We start from the raw sequence: 24,940 nt of genomic DNA on the forward strand, positions 1-24,940 counted from the left end.
TTACTTTGAAGTAAATATCCTTCAACCAAGCACTTAGTACTGGCTGACTTATGAAAATCCCATCTGTCAGTATACATCAAATTAACTGTAATATTATTAACTGTTGCCACCTAATTTAAACAAATATTATGAAATAGCTTTGATGTAACACAACAATTTCATCACCGGTTAAATGGTTGTATTTCTAATCGAAGGGTCTTGATCAGCCAACCTAGGATTTATTTCCATCCTTGAGGTTCCACGGGGCTTTCAATTTATGCCTTTCCCTAGAGCTGGAGTCCTTATTTGGCGGAGTTCACCTAACTAGGACATAGTTTGTCTTGACTTGGCTGAAGGTCAAATCCCGACCCAAATTATCCAACAGGCTAAACTGAGACCAAACAACCAGAGTCTGGTAACTAACCTGGATGGAGCAATGATTTGGTTTTAATGACATTTCTTATGATTCAGGACCCCAATTCATGATTTTTCCTGTTAGAAGGGATGGGATCAAAGCCTACACCCTTCCTCCCTTCCCTTCTTTCCTTTCCTTTCCTTCCTTCCTTTCCTTTCTTTCCTTTCTTTCCTTCCCTTCCCTCCCCTTCCTTCCTTCCTTCTTTCCTTCCTTCCCTTCCTTCCTTCCTTCCCTCCCATTCCTTCTTTCCTATCTTTTTCCTTCCTTCCTTCCATCCATTCATCTCTCCTCTCTCCTTTGTCTCTTCTTCCTTCCTTCCTTCTTTCCTTTCTTTCCTCCCTCCCTTCCTTTCCTTTCCTTCCTTCCTTTCTTCCTTCCTATCTTCCTTTCTTCCTTCCATCCACGAATCTCTCCTCTCTCCCTTGTCTCTCCTTCCTTCGATTCTTTACTTCCTTCCTTCTTTATTTCCATCCATCTCTCCTTTCTCCTTTTTCTCTTCCTTCCTTCCTTCCATCCATGAATCTCTCCTCTCTCCCTTGTCTCCCCTTCCTTCCTTCCTTCCTTCCTTCCTTCCTTCCTTCCTTCCTTCCTTCCTTCCTTCCTTCCTTCCTTCCTTCTTTCTTCTTTCTTTCTTTCCTTCCTTTCCTCTCTTTCTCCCGTCATCCTGGTCCAAAACTAATACAGTAAGCAACTTTAAGATGGGTAGCTGGGGAATTCTGGGAGCTGAAGTCCACCCATCTAAAAGTCAGTTGAAAAACCCTAGTTGGGAATCTAGACCTCTACCTAGTTTTACTTTCTTGAAACATACATTGCAAGCAAAGTGCATCCTTTTTCCATCAAAGTCTCATTTTGAATGGGTCTGTTTCCTGATCCTTGTCCATTAACTGTCCGTAGAGTTTGAAGGCTTATGTTCTCCACAGTTGTGTCCCACCTCTGCTTTCATACCTTCCAATCCATTTGCAGCTTGTGGGGGTGGGGGTTGTTTGTTTCTTTAGCAAAGAAAAACTATTATTCACACCTGCTTGAAATCCACATAAGGGCATCAGAGCTGACCTTCATAGCTACACCAAAGGCATCTACCCAGGGGTGGGCTTCTGGGGGTTTGCAGGCAGGGGTGGGATTCAAATTTTTTAACAACCAGTTCTGTGGGCATGGCTTAGTTGGTGGCCGTGGCTTGGCGGTCATATTATTGGCTGGGCGTGGCCAACTCAACATCACTCACATCAAGGCACGCATCTCCTCGCCTGGCCTCTCGTGACTGTGGGGATGCTGCAACAGTTGTAAGTGTGAAAAACGGTCATAAGTCACTTTTTTCAGGGCCATTGTAACCTTGAATGGTCATTCCACACAAGAGAAGTAACAGCAAAAGAGGGAAAGAAAACTCCAGAGAGGTTCCAGAGACAGGAAGTCTAGTCCTGCCAAGAATGTAATAAGGGTTAACGGAGAGGCAGTTTCTATAAGCAACACCAGAATGTTTCCTTCCTGCCTTCCCTACAGGATTAGCCCTGTAATTTCTTCTAACAACCGGTTCTCCGAACTGCTTAGAATGTTAACAACCGGTTTTAGCGAATAGGTGCGAACTGGTAGAATCCCACCCCTGTTTGCAGGGGTTCAGGAGATCCTCTAGCTAAGATTCTCCGCAGTTCAGAGAATTTCCAAATCCCACTCCTGGCTGGCCGCACCCATCCCTCCCCTCCCCTCCCAGGAGTCCTCACGTGGCCCATTTTGGATCCCAGGTAAGTGCAGGGCACACACAGAGGCTCAGGGAGGGTGAAAAAACTGGAAGTTTCGGAAGGCCAGAGATGGGCCCGTTTCCGGCTTCCAGAAAGCCTCCGGAGCCCGAGGAAGCCGTTTTTGCCCACCCGGAAGCTTGAGGAAAGCCTCTGGAGCCCGGGGAGGATGAAAATACCCCCCCACGCACAGTGCAGGAGGCCGGCTGGGCCACGCTCACCATGGCCACGCCCACCCAGCAACCAGGCAGAGAACCTTGTTGCTAAAATTGGCAGCAATTATTTTTTCTGCAGTTCTAATTATCCATTGAAGTCTGCGTCTGCTTTGGTTGGCTGCAGAGCCAAACCAGACAGTTATATATAAAAATATATAGTTATATATGCCAAGATATTTTTAAAAAGTTCCTTTTCCTTCCACATCCCAAGAAAACTATTAGAAAAAAAAAAACCCAGAACATTTCTATTCTGAAGAAATATATTAGAATACTTTATTAGAATTAGAATTCTTTATTTAATTGGCCAAGTATGATTGGACACAGAAGGAATTTGTCTTGGTGCAGATGCTCTCAGTGTACATCAAAGAAAAGATACATTCGTCAAGAGTCCAGAATCATCAGGTACAACACTAAATAATAGTCACAGGGTACAATAAGCAATCAAATCACACTAGGAAACAGTCCACATAAATCGTAAGGATACAAGCGACAAAGTTACAGTCATACAGTCGCAAGTAGGAGGGGATGGGTAATGAGGAGTGATGAGTAATAGTAATGCAGACTTTGTAAATAGTTGAACAGTGTTGAGGGAATTATTTGTTTTAGCAGAGTGATGGCTTTCGGGGAAAACCTGTCCTTGTGTCTAGTTGTTCTGGTGTGCAGTGATCTATAGCGTCGTTTTGAGGGAAGGAGTTGCAACAATTTATGTCCAGGATGTGAGGGGTCTGTAGATATTTTCACAGCCTCCTTTTTGACTCGTGCAGGATATACAAGTCCTCGACTGAAGGAAGGTGGGTAACTAATAACTATATGTTGTTTTAAAATGGGGAATAATTCAGTTGCTGGAAGGTCTGTAAACCTATCCCTCTTGTCTCAACATATCATGCTAAAGAGATGATGTGACAATCTTGCTTGGAAAGAATCACTTTCGGCTAAGAAGACTTACACTGGGTTTACACACCAAGTCACCAACGAACAAAGGAGCACTGGTGTTGTTATGCAGTTTGGGTAATGAAACATCTGCAAGAAAACAAGCAAGTTCAGAAAGAACCAAGCCTCCCACCCCCTCAAACCAACACATCCCACCCCCCTTTGTGCAAATGCAACCCTAGGACTTCAATGGACCTGCTAGCTCGGTTCAGCAAACGTAGACAATCCGTTTCCAAGGTTGCCGGACAACTTGATTCTAGAGCTCCCAAGTTCATCAGATCCTTTCTTCAACCATCTGGGGTTTTTGCCATTATGACCTGATGCCTCTGTGACCTCACAGCACTATGGAAACCTACTTATGGTTCTCAGCCTCGTGTATCCATGGGCTTTTTGTTGGATGGAAAGAGGGAAGGTAGCAAGGGACTACAGATCTTGCTAAGCCTGGAGGAGTACAAACACTGGCCGGTGAAGCGGACGATGGACAGCGAAAGCTTTAAAAGCCCCACCTCATCCGAAGAGGATCTTAAGAGATTCAGTACATCAACCTCGACATTATTAGTAAGTTGCTGCCTTTAATCCTTGAGTTCAACCCCAAAGCCCATCATGGCCTACAACTCAGAAAAAGATCGCATGGGAACGTTCTCCCCTTCTTCTTTTAAAGGACTCACGAGACGAGTCCTCCACTCCTCTACTCGTAGAAGAATGCCACCAGACTTGAAATTTTAGACTTAGACAACCTTGAACTACTCCGCCTTCGGTCTGACCTAAGCGTAGTACATAAAATTATCCATTGCAATGTCCTACCTGTCAATGAATATTTCACCTTCAACCAGAACAATACAAGAGCACACAATAGATACAAACTCAAGGTAAACCCGCAGCAAACTCGATTGCAGGAAATACAACTTCGGCCACAGAGGGGTCAATGCCTGGAACGTACTCGCTGACTCTATTGTTACATCCTCAACCCCCCCCAAAACTTTAACGTTAGACTGTCTACTGTTGACCTCACCCCATTCCTAAGAGGTCTGTAAGGGGGCGTGCATAAGTGCACCAATGTGCCTGCCGTCCTAATGTTCCTTTTTATTCGTATCCCTTTCATGTATTCATAACCATGTTTATACTTATACCTGCTATCTAATACTGGCTTGACAAATAAATAAATAAATAAATAAATAAATAAATAAATAAATCCCCATCAGAATAACAGAGTTGGAAGGGACCCTTGGAGGCCTTCTAGTCCAACCCTCTGCTCAGAGAGGAAACCCTAGACCTTTTGGACCTCAGGGACCACCAAACTCAGAATTTTAAATCCCGCGGACCACTAATACGAATTTTGACCGATGGTGGCTTGCTGACATTGGTGGGAAAGTCGGTTCCCTATTCCAGAGCTGCAGTAGTCACAGGACTGGCCCTTCGGTCATCCAGGTGCACCGGCCTGCCATGGATTAGAGGAGCTGCTCCGGGATGACCAAAGGGCCAGTCCTGTGACTCCTGCAGCTCTGGAATATGGGACTGACTTTCCCACCAACATCAGCAAGCTACCTCGGGCGGATTTCCCTCCCCCGCCATTGGTCTTACCTTCCAGTTCCAGCTCACGTGGCTCTACTCAAGGTAAGGTTTGCGCTCGGCCAAAGGGTGGGGGCCTGTCGGTGGGTGGCAGGCCATATGAGTAGCTCAGCCTTGTCTTCCCAAGCAGCCTGGATTAATTGCTTTGGGGGAAGTGCTTTGGGAAGCGGAGAACATTTCTGTGTTGGACCACCAACAAAATTTTCTTGCAGACCACCAGTGGTCCCCGGCCCACCGGTTGGCAACCACCGCCCTAGGCCATTTTAGACAAATAGTTGCCCAATCACTTCTTCAAAACCTCCAATATTGGAGCACCACAACTTCTGGAGGCCAGATCAGATCAGGTTTTCCTGTGCCATTATTATTCCAGAAAGCAAGGTGGTAACTACCAAAAGTTCTTTCCCAGTAATCCCCATTTCCACGTTCTCCATTTCCACACCGATACTGTCTGTTTCCAACCCGAAACGACTCCTGCGCCTTACAATTGAATCCCATTATTTCTTGTTTTCGATTCCAGGAGCTGCAGACCTTCTGCGATTCTAATGAGATTTGCTTAAATGGCCCCTCTGCCTCATTCCATCGATTTTGTCCCCTCAAGTTCCTCTCATCAGGTTGCTTGTAACTAATTATGCATTCAATCTATGTTGACCCCTGGTAACTAAATCTCAAGTACAAAATAGCTCGGCGCTCAGGTTTTCCGATTGGGAAATTCATTGCTATAGAAAAGGGCAAGGAAGGAAAAGCAAGATGTGCATTGCCAGAATTGATGCTCACATGCAATGCAGCCATGGGAGAACTGGTTTTCTGCCGGTTCTGATCAGTTCTGGAGAACCGGCAGCAGAAATTTTGAGTAGTTCAGAGAACCGGCAAATCCTACCTCTGACTGGAGATTTGACAGTATCCTTCCCACTGCCAGGCCCACCGAGCCATGCTCACACAACCGGTAGTAAAAAAAAAAATTGAATCCCACCAATGGTAGTAAGTCTGGAAAATAGTCATAAGTGGATTTTTTCAGTGTTTGTCAGCTCTGGAATTCATCGCTGCCACAGAGTTGAAGAATTGGGAGCGGGTGATGTAATTGACTAGTTCTAAAAGGAAAAAAAAAAGTTTAGTTTGAAAGTTCAAGGTTATTGAGTGTGTCACGCCAAGAAATTGCAGCTGCAGAGTAATTGGTTCACGTGATTAACGAGGTGTAGAAAAGTGGGTGGGTGTAGGTTGAATTTTGGGGGGAAAGTCTGGGAATGATTTCAGTTCTGAAATTTTACAGATGGTGCCAGTTCTTGTTTTTTAATAAAGTACTTTGAGATTATGTCTGTCTCGGAGTTACTGTTTAAACTGGACCATTGCTGGAACCTTGACAGTGTCGTTGTGACAGTCACTAAATGAACTGTTATAAGTTGAGGGCTATCTGTATATACATTCTTGAATACCAAAAGTCTACTGTACCTTATGAAGATCTTTCATGGATTTCAGGCAACGTCCACAGATATTTCCCCTGCTCTTCCTCCCTTCCAAAAGATTCCTTCCTATGGCCTTTGCCTGAAGAATAAGATAAACATTGTGCCATAAACATTGTGTAGCAAGTCCCAGAAGTGCTTTCTCTCAAAAGGCAACTGGACTTCTTGGTTTTTCCTTGAGGACGTTTCGCCCCTCATCCCAGAAACTTCTTCAGTTCGATGCGATCAGAATGGAAGAGGCTCCTTGGATGAAAGCTAAACGTCTTCAAGGGAAAACCAAGAAGTCCAGCTGCCTTTTGAGTGAAAAAAATGCACCTTTGGGACAAGTGTGACTTGGTTGACTGAGAATCTCCGTAGACATTGCGCAGCAAGCGGCCATTTTGAATTATCCACAATGCCCCCCCTCAAGACAGCATCACTCCCAGACATGGCAGGATAGTGTTGAGTTGTCAAGCAAAGTTGATCAGATAATTAGAGCTATTAAGGCATGAAGTTCTCCAGAAGGTATTTTGGTGTCTCCTCATAGCTAGAAGCTGGTTTGTTTGTTCTAAAAGAGCCTGCCTGGTGTTTTGTTTTGTTTTTAAGGCAGCCTGTTCTGTTATTCATAATTTGCAGCTTCTGATTGACCTTAAAGGGAAAATAAGTCACTTAGAACCTAAGATTTATTGAGTATTTGCCAGCTGTGGGGAATTTCCGTATAAAAGTCAGAAGATTTCATTGCAGCAGGTTGCAACTCGTGAGAACATCTAACTTTCAATATGCAAAGGGATGTTTCATGGGTGAGGAAGATCTGTTTGAAGATTCCTTTGATTTTAATGATCTAATGATGCTAGGGCTTTGGTGTCTGTTTATTCAACCTCTAAACCATCTAAACTAGTCGTACATTTTAATTTTGGATTCATAGAACATAGAATAATACAGTAGAGGTGGAAGGGACTTTGGAGGTCTTCTAGTCCAATCCCTTGCTCAAGAAGGAGACCCCATATCATTTCAGACAGATGGTCATCCATTCTCTTCCTAAAAGCCTCCAGTGATGGGTCACCCACAGTGTCATGCCCTGGTCAGAGTCTGAATCCAAGGAGGAAGATGAACAGCTGACAGGGAGTGAGAATGTGGCTCCATTAGCTATGGTGGAAACTTCCCCAAAGTCTAGCTGGGCAGAGGTAGAACAAGGGAGAGGGAGTTCAGAAGAAGACCCAGGCCCACCCCTCTTCATCCTAGGGCACGCAGGGGGGAACGGAGAAGGGAGCAATGTAGGTTGCGTGGCTTATGAGGAGGAAAGGGCCCTGATTCCCTTCATTAGCCACACCTGGGAATGAGAGTTTAAAAGACGTGCAAGCTGAGTGCAGCATGAATGTGAGTTTATCTTGTGTTGACTTTGGTTATCTGGGTTCCTGGCATCCTCCCAAGCGGGTTGAATTACCGCCGTTCCTTCTGCCCTGCTGGACTAATTACTTCATCTTGCCTTGATTGGACTTATAGTTACAGTTTTTGTTGACCATGTTTTGGACTTGATTCTGTGCAGCAAAGGCTGTTCCTGGGAGAGGTTTTTTCCAGCCCAGAAGGTAACCAGGACATTGGGGGCAAAGTTGGAGCTAATAAAGGGACTCCTATTGATTATCTGACTGTTGCCTTTGTGCCACGCCCCTTTGGGTCATCACACACAGCTTCTAAAGGCAAGCTATTCCATTGGTTGATTGCTCTAACCAATGGGAATTTTCTCCTTAGTTCTGGGTTGCTTCTCTCCTTGATTAGTTTTAATCCATTGTTTCTTGTCCTGCCTTTTGGTACTTTGGAAAATAGTTTGACCCCCCTCATCTTTGTGGGAGTCCCTCAACTATTGGAACGCTGGAATCATGCCTCCCCTCCCTCATCCTTCTTTTCAACAAACTGAACTTCCGCTTATTTGATTTTTATTCAATCCAGAGAATCAAGAAACTTCCCATCGATGCTGCTGAATGGGAAAGCTATTTTGATGAGAGTGGGCAGATTCTCAAGTCCCAAAACTACGTGGCTTCCCAAATTTTGGAGAAGGTGAGTGTCCTTGGAGAACGATAAAGAACAAGGTGGTTGTGTGGGACCTCAAGAAGATAAAATGTCCATCTTGATTCTCTTCTTACAATTGGCTCTATTTTTATCCAACCCCAGGTTTATCCCAGGTTGTTTTTCAAGAGTCAGTTCCCACAACCAGTCTGGCTGTTGTCCAGAAATGGGAAGTGTAGTTCTGGGAATGTAGTTCTGGAGAATATCAGATGTGGTCAGGTTAAATGGTTCGATTCCTAGTTTCCCATCTGAAGGAGCTAATTTAAGATGAAGTTTTTCCTAGGGTGGGAACTCTGATATGAAAGTCCCCTTTCTTGTGGATGTGTCCTATTTTTGTGCACAGGGAACAAAATGTTTGACTGACACAATGGGCAAGAATCAACTAGGAATCCAGCTGTCTCCCAACACCTAATTCATGCAAAACACAATAGTTCTCCTTCCCCAAACATCCTTCTGCTGTTCAAAGATGAGGTTGCCATGGAGATCAGATGCCTGGGCAACTTTAGAGGGGGGGAAAAAAATCCATCCCTGGAGTTCTTTTAAATGGTGGTACAAGTAGATTTCTCCAGCCAATTTGAGGTCAGAAGAATTTGTTTTTCCACGGATAATCCCAGGGGATGAGAAAGTCTATTGTGAATGCAGAATTTCAGGTAGGGACAACAGTGGTAACAGCTTAATTGTCCACTTTTTAATTTGAAGGAGCAGAATCGTTTTTAACTGTAAAAGTCACTTTTATGCATTGCCAAGGATAATTCATTTTCGTCCCATTTATCTTCTCTTTGCATCAGAGCCACCCACTGCCTAGACAGATGGGGAATAATACTGTACAAGACAATAGCCTGGGGAAATGATTGAAGGTCCGTACAGAAGTCTCCTTAATAGAAGGAAGTAAATAAAGGAAGAAGTTAAAATGTGGTTCGCAGTCAAATTACCATTTTGAAAAAGCAGTGCGCCTAGACATGCCGTTGAAGCTTTATTATTTTCCTAAACAGGAACACCTCCTTCTCACCACTCTAAAAAAAAAACAACAACAACCCCAAAGTAAAATAAATGACTTGATACTGTAGAGGGAAAGAAAAAAAGTCCATAGTGGGAAAATATTAAATTCTGAGAACTGCAATTGCAGTCTTATATAATTTGGTCTTCATTTGCAAGAGATCCTTGATGGTCTCTGAGCTCAATCGCTTTCTTGTAGATGTTTGATGACCCAAACTAGGTAACATCACCAGTGCCAGTAGAAAGTGGGGTTTGTGGAGAGGAGGAGGAGGGGGAGGAGGAGGACTGTGGACTCCTTGGGGTCCTCTGAGCTTGGTTGTTTTCTTGCAGACATTTCATGACCCAAACTAAGTAACACCATCAGTGCTAGAAAGAAGTGAGAGGAGGAAGTGGTGGTGGTGGTGGTGGTGGAGGAGGAGGAGGAGGAGGAGGAAATTTAGATAGCACCAAGGGCCTCACAGTCATCATCATCCTCCCCTCCACCTCCTCTTCCTCCTCTCCACAAACCCCTTCTACCCTCTACACTGATGACGTTACCTTTAGGTAATTTGGGTAACGAAATATCTGCAAGAAAACCACCAAGCTCAGACAGCACCAAGGACCCCCTCATTCCAATCCTGAGCTGCAAATATTCTCCTTTACTGGCCTTCATTTAACCAAACTGTCTCAGGGGCCCATCTCTAGGATCTATGGATGACTGGGATCCATCCTTTCTAAGACCTAAAGATGGCCATGGATCCGGATCTGAAGAGGAAAAAAAAAAGGCGCTTCACTTCCAGGTCGAGCTCCCTCGTTGGTCAGCTTTTCTTTAAAGAGTCTCACCTTGGAGTCAGGTTCCTCTTTCCAACTAACTCCAAGAGACGTCAACGAGAAGACTTCCCTTTTGATGGGAAGGAGGGAGAGGAAAGGAGAAAGCCAGGGGTAACTTGGCTGGCTGGGAAATTCTGGGAGTTGAAGTCCCTAAGTCTTAAAGTTGCCACATTTGGAGACTACTCCTCTAGGCTATCATAATCTGGATAAATGTAGCTAACACCCCCAAGTTTCTTTCAACCCTAGAGAAAGAATTTTAAAAGAAAACATAAAACGGGCAAGTTCTTCCACATCCGTGTCCTGTTGTCTCTATTATGGAACCCCTACAGCAAGTGCCCTTAGCACGAAGAAGATTCTCTGTTTGCCAGTCTTTAAGCTGACTGCTATTTTTTTTTCCTGGCAAACTGGCTTGATTGCTTCCTGAAGTTTAATTATGCTTTGACACTTAGGATTCCATTTTGGGAGAAAGCATGACGTTAGCTAGGGCTGCTCTCTTCTTCCAAGGATTCTTTGAAGAAGAAGATATCAAGCCAGAAGATATTTTTGTCAGGCTGGTTATGAGCAAATCGTCGCCTTCCTAAACCTGGGCCTTCTCCAGGCTTGTCAAAATTCCCAGAATCCTGAGTATAATTCCCAAAATTCTAAGTCTGCATGGACAAAAGTTGGAATTCTAGGAAATGTAGCCCCCGCACCACTGGAAGGAAACAAGTCAGAGAAACTGAGCATAGATCCCTCAAAAAAAGAGAGAGTCAGAAAAAAAAAATTTGAATGTTGTTTTTGTTGTAGGGGTTGGATCTTTCTGTGAGATCAGAAGCTTGGAAGTTCCTCACCGGCTACTATCCCTGGAAGAGTTCCTATGATGAGAGGCTCACAACTGACAGCATGAGACGGTGTGTAAATTAAGTCCTGATGTGGGTAGTAGTCGTTTTAGGCAGCTCAGCCACTTCCGGATCCATTAAGAGGACTTGCACAGAATTCTCAGCTAGCACAGGGATCCACCATCATCATCATTTAATGACCCCCATAATCCCTTGCAGGATGGAATCTGGGCAACTGACTAGAGCTAGCAGAATGTTTTACTGGCCGAACGCCCTTCCTGTCACCAATGCAGAGTTTTGTTCAGCAGATAAATTCTCATTGTGCAGCCTTGGAGAGGGCGGAGCTGGCGTCGCGGCGATACGGCATGCGATCTCGGAGGTCTGAGACCTCAGCCGATATCTTTGCCCCTGGACTGTCCAATCGGTTATTCAGTCTTGTCATCTCTGGCTCCCTTCCCCTTTGTAGGAAAACCTATGAATCCCTGTGCAACATGTACACCAAGATCGAACCACTGCTGGAAACAGAGCATCGAGACTTCACAGAAGTCCAGAATTTTATACGTAAGTATCCCAAAAAAGGCTTAGGAAAAGGATGCACACAGAATTAGTGGTGGCTCTCATGATAAGAAAATACATTTCAGGGGGAAAAAAATAAGAAATACATACTTAAAAATTCTATATGTCAAACGGAGATTCTCAGTCCTCCAGGTCATGGTTGTCCCAAAGATCCTTTTTCTCCTTAAAGACATTTCGCTTCTCATCCAAGAAGCTTCTTCAGCTCTGACTGGATGGTGGGGAATGGAAGGCTTTACAGTCAATGCTGAAGAAGCTTCTTGGATGAGAAGCGAAATATCTTCGAGGAAAAACAAGAAAGTATAAATTCTTCCATTGCCCACCATCTGGTCAGAACTGAAGAAGCTTCTTGAATGAGAAGCAAAACATCTCCAAAGAAAAACCAGAAAATCCAGCTGCCTCTTGGGAAAAAAAAAAAAAAGCACTTTTGGGACAACCAAATGACCTGCATGATTGAGAATCTCGATTCGTGATCATTAAGTATCTGAAGGGATTTGGTGATTAATGTAGATATACCACTTCTTTTATTAAAGAAACTAAATATGTCTGTTGTCTCAAAGAAGGAAATCTGTCTATAACAAGACCACAGGTGCCCCTCACCTGAAAGCCTCAGATACCACCCTAAAGGTCTTTTAGCAAAAACCGTTCATAAGGAATGAATGGATTCTCTTAACAAACACGATGTTCACTTACCAACTGCAGCAAAAAAAAAATGTTATAAAATCAGGTCAGTCGTGTGGGTGCCTCGACTTACAACCATCACGGCATACAGTTGACATTCCAGCTTCATCAGCAATCGTAAGTCAAGGACTACCTGTAATACAATGAAGATGTTCTACACCAGTGGTCACCAACCAGTGGGCCAAGGACCACTGGTGGTCTGCGAGAAAATTTTGGTAGTCTGCAGAGAAATGTCCCCGCCCCCAAAGCAATAAATCCAGGCTGCATGGGAACACAAGGCTGCACCGCCCACATGGCCCGTGGGAACACAAGGCTAGCGCCACTTGCATTGTGAACAACATGAGGTAGCAAGGGGAGTGGGGGGAAGGGTGGATGGGGAGAACTTTCTCCACTCGCCCCCCATGCCTGGCCTGGCCAGCGGGCTGCTTCTTTCCGCTTCTTTCTTCTTCTGCTTTTGGCTGCACGCAAGGAAAGCAGCAAAAGTCTTTCTTTCTCTCCCCCAAACTCTGCCAGAAATGAGTCTGTGGGACCCTGCAAGGCCTCCTGCTCCAGGAGGCTGCGCCAGTGCGACAAGTCTCACCAAGACTCATTTCCGGTGGAGTTTGGGGGAGAGAAAAAAGACTTCTGCTGCTTCTGCTGCTTTCCTTGCATGAAGCCAAAAGTAAGTCAGTCTCTCTCTCTCTCTCTCTCTCTCTCTCTCTCTTTGTCTCTCTGTCTCTCTCTCTCCCCCTGAGAACAGAGCTGGAGACGATATCCTGCGATTCCAAATAAAGAATGATTGATTGGTAGGAAAATTGGATGGGGAATTTTCCTGCAGACTTTTGGGGGGATTTTTCCAGGATCTCTGGTCCGCGGGATTTAAAATTATGAGTTTGGTGGTCCCTGAGGTCCAAAGGATTGGTGACCCCTGTTCTACACACTTGTAGGAAAATGGCCTTTCTCCTTGCTCTAAGGTCCCCGTTCAACGACTAAAAAAAAAAAAAAAACCAAAGGGGGAAAGGGGAAATATTTTCGCTGGCCCACCCACTACCCATTCTGCAATATCATTCATATATTCTCTTTTCCAGCCATTCTTTAAAACTGATGCCTACGTGCTGCTGTTTTTGTTGCCGATACTTGCTACGTACTGACTCCTAACTTGAAAGTTGTGTTGTTCTAGAAGGAGATCAATAAACCCCAAAGAGAGACAGATTTCAAAAGAAAAGAAGAAGAAAAGGAAGGAAGAAAAAGAGAGGAGGGAGGTGAGATGGGGGAAGAGGGAGAGAGAATATATATAAGATGTAACTTTGAAAGAGCCAAATGGAAAAACACCTAAGAATCCATCTTCTCACGTTGGACAGGAAAGCCGTGATGGATTATTATAATTTTATTCAGATCTCCTTTTCTGCCTTTTCCCAGCTGTCTAACAAAAAGAATATTAAACGATACAGCAAAATTAAGGCTACAGATCAATGAAACGGACATAAATCAACGCGAGGCAGGCTCAAGAAAGATTTACAACTGAGATGGGACGCAGGCCAAGCCCTTCAGATATAATAGATATTCTCTCTCGCTAGAAAATTCTTTAAACAGGTCACATGCTGGGGAAATGTTCCCCTTTATTGCCTCTTTCTCTTCCCCAGAATTGGAATCAAAAGAGATCATTTTCCTACTTTTATGGGGAGCAGAGGGGGGGGGAAAGTAGCAAGTTGGATTGTACCACTTTCCAGCCTTACACATTTCCGACCCCCTTGGGGATTTAGTGTCTCTCAACATCTCCACTCGGAGGTTGAAATATTTGGCTTTGTTTTAAATTGCCTTGCTTGTTCTTTTATTATTATTTTACTTCCTCGTAACGATCAATTTCAGCCTTCAGTGAGGGACTGTTTAACTTTGAGAGCGGTTAGTAAATTAAGAGGTGCCAGTGAGCTCTTCAGCAGTTCCACCAGGAGCAATAGGGAGGCTTAATTCAAGGAGCACCACCATAGAATGAATAACCTGTTGCTCTTAACTTGTGAGTAGGGATCTCTTCCTGGTTTCTCTTGGCGGGATTTTGAGCTTCTGCTGTTATTGTTGTCCCTTCCTTTCTTCCTTCCTTCCTTCCCTCTGCCCCCCATTCTTTCTTTTTCTTTCTTTCTTTCTTTTTTCCTCCCTTCCTTTCCTCCACCCCTAGTTCTCTCTTTTTCTTCCCTTCTTTCCTTCCTTTCCCCGTCCCTCATTCTTTCTTTTTCTTTCTTAACTTTCTTCCTTTCCTCTGTCCCTTGTTCTTTCTTTTTCTTTCCTTCCTTCTTTTCCTCCATCTCTCATTCTTTCTTTTTCTTTCTTACCTTTCTTCCTTTACTCTGCCCCTCATTCTTTTTCTTTCCTTCCTTTCTTCTTCCTTCCTCCCTCCCTCCCTTCTCCTTCCTTTCCTCTGTCCCTCATTATTTATTTATTTCCTTCCTTTCTTCTTCCTCCCTCCCTCCCTTCTCCTTCCTTTCCTCTGTCCCTCATTATTTCTTTCTTTATTTCCTTCCTTCCTTTCTTTTTCCTTCCTCCCTTCTTCTTCCTTCATTTCTTCCTCTGTCCCTCCCCCCTCTCTCTTTCCTTCTTCTTTCTTCTTCTGTCTTTCCTTCTTTCTTTCCTCCTCCCTTCCTCCCCCTCCCTCTTTCCTTTTTTCTTTTTCCTCTTTCTTTCTTTTCTTCCTTCACTCAGGGAAACGTAGTGAGAGTGGTGTTGAATAACACAACCAGCACACAGATACACTGAATAGTATAATGTAGCTTTTACTTCCAGTAAACAAGTAAACAAAGTCCAACAAACAGTCAAAATCATACATGCTTAAAGCAGTTAGTATCAGTCCAGGGATAATCCAAAAACGAAGTCCAGTATCATACACAAAGTTCAGTAAACGGAGTTTGCTAAGAGTTGCAAGACTCACAGCAATCCAAGCAGAACGACGACCAGGCAAAACAGCAAAAGGAAAATGCAAGAAGAGCAAACCAGGTTTCTGGCTCCATCTTATGGCCATTGGGGGAACCTCAGCCAATCACAATTACAGCAGTCTCTTAAAGAAATAACAGTATTAAATAATTATCCTGGTTTATGTATTGCCAACCCAACTGTTAGGTGACTATCATTCCTAACAAAGAGCATGCTTTTCAGTGCTGTCAAATGCTGCCAAGAAACAGAAGTCCAATTAAGGCTAACATAAACCAACCCAAAAACCTAGAAAAAAACCAACCAGAGTTCACAGAGCTTCAAGAAGGACTCGGAGATTACTGAACTGCTTTGCTTCCTGCAAAGGTTTCATCACTGAGGTCTGACTTTTATCCCTTATGGGAGGGGCAATCGCCTCCCAGCCTTACTCCTGAGTCGCCCCTTCTGCTTCAGTTGCTCTCGCCTTCCAGCAGCTCTGCGCACACGTGCACTGGGAACAGGCTCCCCTTGTTCCTCTTCCTCGCTGCTGCCAGACTCTGGAGGCTCCAAAGGCAGCACCCCACTCCCAGATGGTCATGGCCCCATCCCTGCATTGGATGCAGGACCCTCATCCAAGTCCTCACCAGACTCTCTGACTGGTTCCCTTTCATCCTCACTGTCCGATACCTCTGCCATCCGCACCGGGCTGCCAGCAAACCCACAACACCCACCACCGCCGCTGAAAAGAACCCTGGAATATTTTATATGGAACAAGGAAATACTGGAATAAGGAGCTTTAGAAAGCTCTGCCGAGAAGGAGGCCTCTGCCCTGAATTTGCATGAAGGGAAGGTACATCAACGGACATCAGATGTTTAAATGCACGCCACAAGATCGCAGTCAGGAACTGAACATATTTTCTGACCTTCCAGCATCAATCGTAGCATAAATCATTACAGCTAGGATGAACGCCAAGTTCTGGCTTGGAGAAAATTGGCAAACTTGGAAAGGATCTAGTAGACTTCATCCTTCCGTCACTCGGTTTGCGTCTAGCAACCTGATCTTCCTTTCTTTTTCTCCACAGAGTCTGATGTTCAACGACTTTACATCAAGGATGCCCAAGGCAACCAGCTGGTCGATAAAAAGCAACTGGAGAAAATCCTCCTGCTGAATTACGTCTGCAACCTGAATGCTGGTAAGAGGAGAATAGAATAGATAGAAGGGCAGAGTTGGATGGGACCCCAGAGGTCTTCTAGTCCAACCCCCTGCTCAGGCTGCAAACCCTAGACCATTGCAGACCAACAATTGTCCAATCTCTTCTTAAAACCTTCCAGTGTTGGAGCATTTACAACTTCTGGAGGCAAGTAGTTCCACCGATGAATTGTTCTAACTGTCAGGAAAGGAGAAATTCTCAGTCATCCAGGTTGTCCCTGGTTATCCCAAAGGTGCTTTTTTCAAGAGGCAACTGGACATTCAGGTTTTTTTTTTCTTTTGAAGGCGTTTCACTTCTCCTCCAAGAAGCTTCTTCAGCTCTGACTGGATAGTGGAGCAATGGAAGGATTGATACTCTTTGCAGACAGCTGGTCATTTGCACCTTTTTAGAGAGTCGCTGAGGCCACTTGGAGGTTTATCTGTTTCCTCAAGGTCACCTGGGTAGTGCTAATAGTCCCTGTTGTCTGCAATTTTTTCTCTGGAAATCTGTTCATACTCCCAAACCAGTGGTGGGATTCAAAAAATTTTTACTACTGGTTCTGTGGGTGTGGCTTGGTATGTATGGCTGGGGAAGGATACGGTAAAATCTCCAGTCAGAAGAGGTATTTGCTGGTTCTCCGGACTACTAAAAATTTCCGCTACCGGTTCTCCAGAACTGGTCAGAACCTGCCGAAGACCCACCTCTGTCCCAAACCATTTGAAGGTGTTCATCCCAAATTGAAGTCCACTTGCCCCCTGAAAAAGCACCTTTGCGACAACCGTGACCTGGAGGACTGAGAATCTCTATAAACTTTACACCTACAGGTAACTTATTCTGGTCACTTAGCAATCATTCAAAGTTGGGGAGGACCTGTCGAGAAGGCTACTTGTGACCCCGATTCAAGGTTACAATGATTGCGCCCTCATGAGTTGCCACAGTTATCTGACCATACTTCAGGAGCTGACCGGAGAATTCTGGGAGTTAAACTCCATTCATCTTAACACTGAAATCTTAAAGTTTGATAGCTTGAAAAACATTGAACTAGAGAGTTAAGGATTTACTCTCTGTCTGTCTATGAAAAATTGCTAATCTGAGGTCATTTCTTTCTCTTCTGTCTTCTGGCGCATGTCCACAGGCTGTGTTAGCTTTCCTCCTGAGAGGATGTAGTCTATGCATCTATGTGGAGCATATTCTCTGTAAATAAATCACCCTCTTGTTATTGTTCCAAAATCTGCTTTATCCATCAACGTTTGTATTATATTCTTCTCTTTCACACATCTAAACCATCACCAATCAGTGCAAGCTTAGGGTAGAATAGAATAACGGAGTTGGAAGAGACCTTGGAAGTCTTCTAGCCTAACCCCCTGCCTAGGCAGGAAACCCTACACCAACTTCAGACAAACGGTTATCCAACATCTTTTTAAAAACTTCCAATGTTGGAGCATTCTCAACTTCTGGAGGCAAGTTGTTCCACTGATTAATTGTTTTCACTGTCAAGAATTTCCTCCTTAGTTCTAAGTTGCTTCTCTCCTTGATTAGTTTCCACCCATTGCTTCTTGTTCTGCCTTTAAGGTGCTTTGGAGAATAGCTTGACTCCCTCTTCTTTGGGGCAGCCCCTGGGATATTGGAAGATTGCTATAATGCCACCCCTAGTCCTTCTTCCCATTGAACTAGACCTACCCAATTCCATCAACCATTCTTTATAAGTTGTAGGCGCCAGTTCCCTAATCATCTTTGTTGCTCTTCTCTGCAGTCGTTCTAGAATAGCATCTCAAAACATTTTCTTGCTCTCCTTAAAGGTGGCATTTTTAAGTGCTATGGAAGCTTTCTCGAACAATTAGATCTTTAATTCAAAAGCTTCCTTTTTTTCTAATCTCATTCCTTTGATGGTTTTTGGTTCATGAGAATTTGTCTCGTGGTGGCTCAGGCCATTGGCTTAGTTCGGGTAAGTTTTCCTCAGAGTCCCTCGTGTAGATATTTCAAAACTAGACTTGTCTATTTCTGCAACAATAAGTGGATTTTCTATCATCCATCCAGCCATCTAAGTATCATTTCCCATAAACTTCTGTTTTGATTCCATTTCCAGTTGGTTGCAGAAAATCGATGCCTCAACAATGTTAAAAGGCCCTGGGAGATGCAGGCAAATCCTGCCCATTCTCAGAACTTTAAAACATCCCCAGAACAGTAAATTTTCCACACAGCCCGGGTTTTCTGCAGATGCATCTGCCAGTTCTGGGGAATGAAATTTTGGGTGTTTCCAAAGACCAGGGGTCAAACTAATTCAGGGGATATCTCTGAAAAGAGAATCTTTGGAGATTCTGGTAGAAATAATGAGGTAGAAATAATGAATTTCATTCTGGGGAATGAAATTTTGGGTGTTTCCAAAGACCGGGGGTCAAACTAATTCAGGGGATATCTCTGAAAAGAGAATCTTTGGAGATTCTGGTAGAAATAATGAGGTGTCAGTTTTGAAGTATGAAGATCTAGATTCTTCAGAAGACAGGATTCTCAGTCATTTTTCCATAACTCTCTCTCTCTCTCTCCCTCTCCCTCCCTTCCTTCTTCCTTCTCTCTCTGTCTATCCCCGTCTTTCCCTCCTTCCTTCCCTTCTTTCTTCTCTCCCTCCCTTCCTTTTCTCCATCCCTCCCCCACTCTCTCCCTCCCTCCCTCCCTTCCCTTCTTCTCCTCCTTTTCCTTCTCTCCATCCCTCCTCCTCCCTCTCCCTCTCTCCCTCCCTCCCTCCCTTCTTCCTTCTCTCTCTGTCTATCCCTGTCTTTCCCTCCTCCTTCCTTCCCTTCTTTCTTCTCTCCCTCCCTCCCTCCCTTCCTTTTCTCCCTCCCTCCCCTCTCTCCCTCCCTCCCTTCCTTCTTCCTTCTCTCTCTCTCTCCCTCCTTCCTTCCTTCTCTCTCTCTAACCCGCTCTCCCTCCTTCCTTCCTTTCTTTCTTCTCTCCCTCCCTTCCTTTTCTCCATCCCTCCCCCACTCTCTCCCTCCCTCCCTCCTTCCTTCTCTCTCTCTCCCTCCCTTCTTCCTTCTCTCCATCCCACATCTTCCCTCTCCCTCCCTCCCTTCCTTCTTCCTTCTCTCTCTCTCTCCCTCCCTCCCTTCTTCCTTCTCTCTCTCCCTCGCTTCTTCCTTCTCTCTCTCCTCCTTCCCTCCCTCCTTCCTCCTCCTCCCTTCTTCTTCCTTCTCTCTCTCCTTCCCTCCCTCCCCCAACCTCTCCGTCTTGCAGAATACCAACAAGGTTTCCACGAAATGCTGCTCCTCTTCAGGCTGCTTGTGGAAAAGGAGCACGAGATCTATTGGCTGTTTCAGTTTTTCCTACAAAAAACAGTGAGCTGGAGTCTCTTTGCTGTTGCTGTAATCATCACTACATTATTTGCCTCGGTTCAGTTGTCCAAGGTCTTTGCGTCCCTTGACCAAGTTCCCTTTCCTCAAACTTTTTTGTTTGCCAGGAGAACAGCTGCATCATAAATGTTGGGGTGCCGAAGAACTTGGTCATTCTGAAAGCCTTGATTGCATTTATGGATCCAATCTTTGCAAAACACCTGGGTAAGTTGTGCACCTTGGCAGAGTTAGATGATCAGATGCTGTTTCCTCCTTGTCTGCCCAAGAGTGTAAAAGCCAGAAGATGACCAGAAATGTCTGGTGATTTCCCAGGCAAAGGTTTAGTTTATTCATTCATGCGCTTCTTTAGAGAATTTATATGGCTGCCGATCTTAAATGCATAATCTTGAGTAGCGGGAGGGAAGGGAAAGAAAGGGTGGAAGGAGGGAAAGGGAAGAGAAGAGAAGGGAGGGAAGGAAGAGGAGAGGAGAGAAAAGAAAAGAAAAGAAAAAAAGAGAAAAGAGAAAAGAGAAAAGAGAAGAGAAGAGAAGAGAAGAGAAGAGAAGAGAAGAGAAGAGAAGAGAAGAGAAGAGAAGAGAAGAGAAGCCTTTAATCCACACAATATACTTTTCTTTCATCCTAGAAATTTGTAAAAGCACTTTTAAAAAGCCAAGATCAACACAGCACAACATTAGCAAAATCTTAAGGGTTCGTTAAACTTATCTTCCAATTTTCGTCCAGGAGTCAAAAAGGGCAGGAAAAGATGTTTTTTTTTCTTCTTCCTGACTGTTTTGATAGTGGAAGACTGGATCCACAGGGCACAAACCTTAGTCCTTTGTGTCCATGTGTGTGCGTTTTATTTTTATTTTTTTTTCCAGAATCAAAAGGCCAGGTGGTGTCGTCATTGTTTCCTTGGTTCTGTCTCTTTTTCCAGCGTGTCTTCAAGTCTTTTGAGGATGTCTGGAGAATGTGGGAGGTAAGTATTTCCTGATATAGAGTCCAGCAAAAAAAGAAAAAAATAGAATAGAAGGGAATAGAATAGAATTCTTTATTAGCCAAGTGTGATTGGACACACAAGGAATTTGTCTTTGGTGCAAATGTGCTCAGTGTACATAAAAGAAAAGATACATTTTGTCAAGAGTCAAGAGTCAAAAGCTGACTTATCGGACTGTGTTGCCTTTGTGCCACGGCCCGGGTCCTCACAGTAAGGGTCTCATACCCAGGCTATCAACTTTCCAGCTGACAAGCTCGAGGTCTTTAAACCACTGAGCCATCACACCCCTAAATGGATTTGTTTCCCTGAATTGATTTGTAGACACAGTTTGGCCCGAGTCTTCTGGCCAGAAACCCCTGAGAGAACTCCAAAAGGCCATTGCTATCCAACTCTCCTCAAAAGAGACGAGACCTACAAGAGGAAAGCGATTCAGAGATCTTGGCACTTCGGTGCCAGAGATGAGATCATTCCAGCTGGTAGGGTCAAAAAAAAATAACATTTTGGAGCGGGCCCAGGAAATACATCAAAGAATTGGACTGTTTCTTCCTAGAAACCAAATGAGGGGTGTGTATATATGTGTGTGTGTTTGGGGAGATTTCTTGCTGTGAGGCTCTTTTCTTCATGCCCAGCTGATATTTTTATGAATAAAGGCAAACATTCCAGAAGGTCCGTAAAGTTTCTTTGCAATTCTTTCACAAGGCAACTGAATTCTGGGAAAACAGTCTTATTCCTGTTAAAGTCTCACCTCTTGGACTTGGAACACATTCTCAGAAGACCGATAATGTTTGTGCCTTGCCACCTAGCTGGATGTAGAGTCCTTTCCAGTGTCACTCCAAAGACCAATAAGCATCTCACTTCAAAACTGTTGTTCACTTAAAACAACAAGAGCAATCATTTGTACAGATTCATACACTGTCTGGATTTAGGGGAAGGAAGAGAAAGAAAAAAAAAACCCAGCCACTCACTGCAGAGCCCAAATCAAATTTTATTGACAGAATCTCTTCCAAGTGTTTCATTGATTCTCTAGACAAATATGAGGGCACCAAGCAGTTTCCAGATGTTGACATCAGTGTCTGCCTCATGCCATTTCAACACCTGAGAGTACCTAATTTGTTTCCTTCCTTCCTCCTTCCCTCCCTCCCTCCCTCTTTCTTTCTTTCTTTCTTTCTTTCTTTCTTTCTTTCTTTCTTTCTTTCTTTCTTTCTTTCTTTCTCTCTCTCTCTCTCTTTCTTTCTTTCTTTCTCTTTCTTTTTCTCTTCTCTCTCTCTCTCTCTCTCTCTCTCTTTCTATTGGCTATCAAGGGGACCCTTAATAAGGACTGGAACAGTGACTTTTGCAATATTCCCAAGCAACCCAAGGTATAGTTCCCACTCTGGTTCCATATGTAGCTTTTCTTATTTCATGTACTATTTGCAAAGGTTGAGTATCACCATGCTTGTTCTTCCTGACAAGAAGCTTGTGAAAACCAGGATTTTGCCGGCAATTATAATGGCAGGAAATGCAACAACTCAATTTTTTTGCAATTGCTGCATTGAGAGAAATGCTAGCTAGATAATCTTCATCTCCTTCACCACCTCCTCCTTCAGATGTCAAGTTCCTAGATATTTCTCCTCCTCCTCCTCCTTCTCTTCCTCCTCCTCCTCGACATTTTTCTGGGCACCAATAATTTATCACAGCCTAATATTAGGTTACAGGAACAGAAAGAGGCATAAGTATTAAGCTTGGATCACAAAAGGAATCCTCCAACGTTATCTACTCATTCTAATTTGTGTTGAACTTCCAGGTGTTTCTCACAGGACATCCGTGTAAAAACTTCCAGGTGATTATCGCTTACACAATGCTGCAGATGGTGAGAGACCAGATCCTTAGAGAAGACCTGGAAGAAGACGAGATCTTGATGGTAAGCCTGATTAATAAGAGAAACATTCGAACACAGGGTGAATATCTCTGAATCGCCCCATCGAAAGCTACTTATGAAAACTGTGGTTTGTATAGAATTATGAAAGCCGGGATAAAGTAAAAATAACAAGCTACACCTGGTAAATTTCTATATTTTGTTAAAAATACAATGCACAGTCTCGTTCTAGGACTCATGTTGTAGCTTACAAAACTGGTCTTTTCAAGAGTTGTTGAAAAGGAATCTGCAGGTTTCGTAATTGTTGTACGTGTGAGGAGTGGGTCATAAATCACTTTCTTCAGTGCCATTCGAATGGTCTCTAAATGAATGGTTGCAAGTTGAGAAACTACTAGTCATTACTGTCCGTCATCCACACCATTCTTGTTCATCCATTCTATATCAATCTATATTGAATTTTCACCCTCTTGTTCTACAGTGTGAGATAGCTGATGTTGTCTTCTGTCTTCTCCAACCAGCTGTGCCATAGCATTGTAGACCTGGATGCCAATGACTTGATCGCCAGAGCCTGCAACATATATGAACTCTTCCTGAAACATGAAAACAAGGTAAATAAAGAATTCTACAATTGTCCCATGTAGTGGGGATTTAAAAGGAATGATCCTTATGATTAGCCATGCAAGAAGGGTCAACTTGTAAAACCTTCCTATGGCAGTTTCCAAACTGCCATAAGAAAGAGGGGAGGAAGAAGCACACAGCAAATGAACTCAGAAGCACATTCCAAGCTGATCTCACAAAAATCGTAATTGAGGCAACCGGGTATTCTGGGCGTGAAAATCCTCTGTTGGAGAATATGACTGATGACACCCAGCCATGAACGTGTTCCATTGGACAATCTGAATTATGATACACCCAGAAGGGTGGAGGGGAAATAGAGTCATGGGTGATTGTAAATTCCATATCTCAGAGTCAGCTTCATACATGTCATGCCGGTATGTCGCTCCTAATAAATCCTTTGAAGTTTTCTGAAGTTTGGCTCGAGGCTCATGATTTATTTAGGACGATCGCTGGAATCTTGACAAAAAGAACATTATCACAGTGACACTTAACCAAATACACACAGGGCATTAGATTTCAGACCACCACCACCCCCAAAAAAGCAGAACACCCATAAAGCACACCTACAAAGCTTTGTAAAGTGGTATATAAGTGATACTGCTGTTATGGAAGCAAAGCCTTTCACTGAAAATCTATGGAGATTCTCAGTCCTCCAGTTGTCCCCAAGGTGCTTTTTTTTTTTTTCAAGAGGCAACCGAACTTTCTTGTTTTTCTTTGAAGACATTGTGCTTCTCATCCAAGGAGCTTCTTCATCTCTGACTGGTTGGTGGGGAATGGAAGGATTTATGTGGTCATTTGCAATCTTTTAGAGGGTCGTTGAGGCCACTTGGAGGTTTGTCTGCGTCCTCAGGGTCACCTGAGCAGTGCAAATGGAACACAAAAGAGAAAAACAAGAAAGTCCAGGTGTCTCTTGAAAAGCACCTTGGGGCCTGAAAATAGTTCTCACGGTCAGAAAATGTCTCTTTAGTTCTAGGTTGGATCTCTCTTTGACAAACTTCCCCCCATTGCTTCTTGTCCTGCCTTCTGGTGCTTTGGAGAATAGATTATCCCTCTCTTCTTTGTGGCAGCCCTTCAAATATTAGAAGATTGCTATCCTGTCATCTCCTATCAAGCAGGAAGTGTGGTTCAACTTCAGACCAAAGGATGGACTTCCAGGTTCTTGGTCAAAATACATGAGTAGGGATTCTTCATCACCCTTGAAATCCTTTCAAGCTATTTATGGATGTTCTATCAAAAGGTCCCCTGATCATAATAATCCTGGTGACTTTTCTCCCCCTTCCCTTCTCTCCACGCAGGTGATTTTTCTCCTTTTTCTCCTCAGGTTCCAGAAGATCTCAAGGAATATTTCAGCCAGCCTTAGCAACAAAGAGGCCGTGCTATAAATCAAGAGGCTGCTACAACAAAAGCAGCCTGAGCGTTACAGAATAGATAGAATTGAAAGGTAGAAAGATCGTAAATACTGTTCACCTAAGACTGGATTCACCAAATTAGATTATCTGAGGGTTAGGGCAAATGCCTTATCTGTCTGGAAACTACCCATAAAATGTGTTGAAAATTTGATGGAGCAACTTTACAGTTTCTTTTTTTATCCTTTTAAGGCTGGGGTGGACAACCTGTTGATGGACAGAGGACCTAACTTTGGGTGGAAAATATTTCATTGGGTGAAGCCACAATGTACAATGGGTGATGCTGGGTTATACACACGGGAAGCAAAAAATGAGCGTTTCTTCATTCCTTTGGGAGCTCAAGGACTTCTTTCTGGGTTATTAACCAGAGGTGGGTATTCAGCAGGTTCTGACCGGTTCTGAAGAACCGGTAGCAGAAATTTTGAGTAGTTTGGAGAACCATCATATCCCACCTCTGA

General features: G+C 43.9%; 1 protein-coding gene across 1 annotated transcript; it reads left to right on the plus strand.

Moving 5' to 3' along the window:
- Positions 1 to 3,746: 3,746 nt before the first annotated feature.
- On the plus strand, positions 3,747 to 24,606 carry TBC1D21 (TBC1 domain family member 21). Its single transcript, XM_026709936.2, has 11 exons — positions 3,747 to 3,827; positions 8,222 to 8,329; positions 10,931 to 11,034; positions 11,429 to 11,523; positions 16,176 to 16,286; positions 19,515 to 19,615; positions 19,738 to 19,834; positions 20,488 to 20,585; positions 22,387 to 22,503; positions 22,977 to 23,066; positions 24,398 to 24,606. Exons 1-11 carry the CDS (start codon positions 3,747 to 3,749, stop codon positions 24,434 to 24,436), a joined length of 1,041 nt encoding a protein of 346 aa, XP_026565721.2. The 3' UTR covers positions 24,437 to 24,606.
- Positions 24,607 to 24,940: the final 334 nt, after the last annotated feature.

This window comes from Pseudonaja textilis, chromosome 13, assembly GCF_049901715.1.
Source record: "Pseudonaja textilis isolate UNSWEBS1 chromosome 13, rPseTex1.2, whole genome shotgun sequence".
In the NCBI taxonomy this organism is placed as follows: Eukaryota; Metazoa; Chordata; class Lepidosauria; order Squamata; family Elapidae; genus Pseudonaja; species Pseudonaja textilis.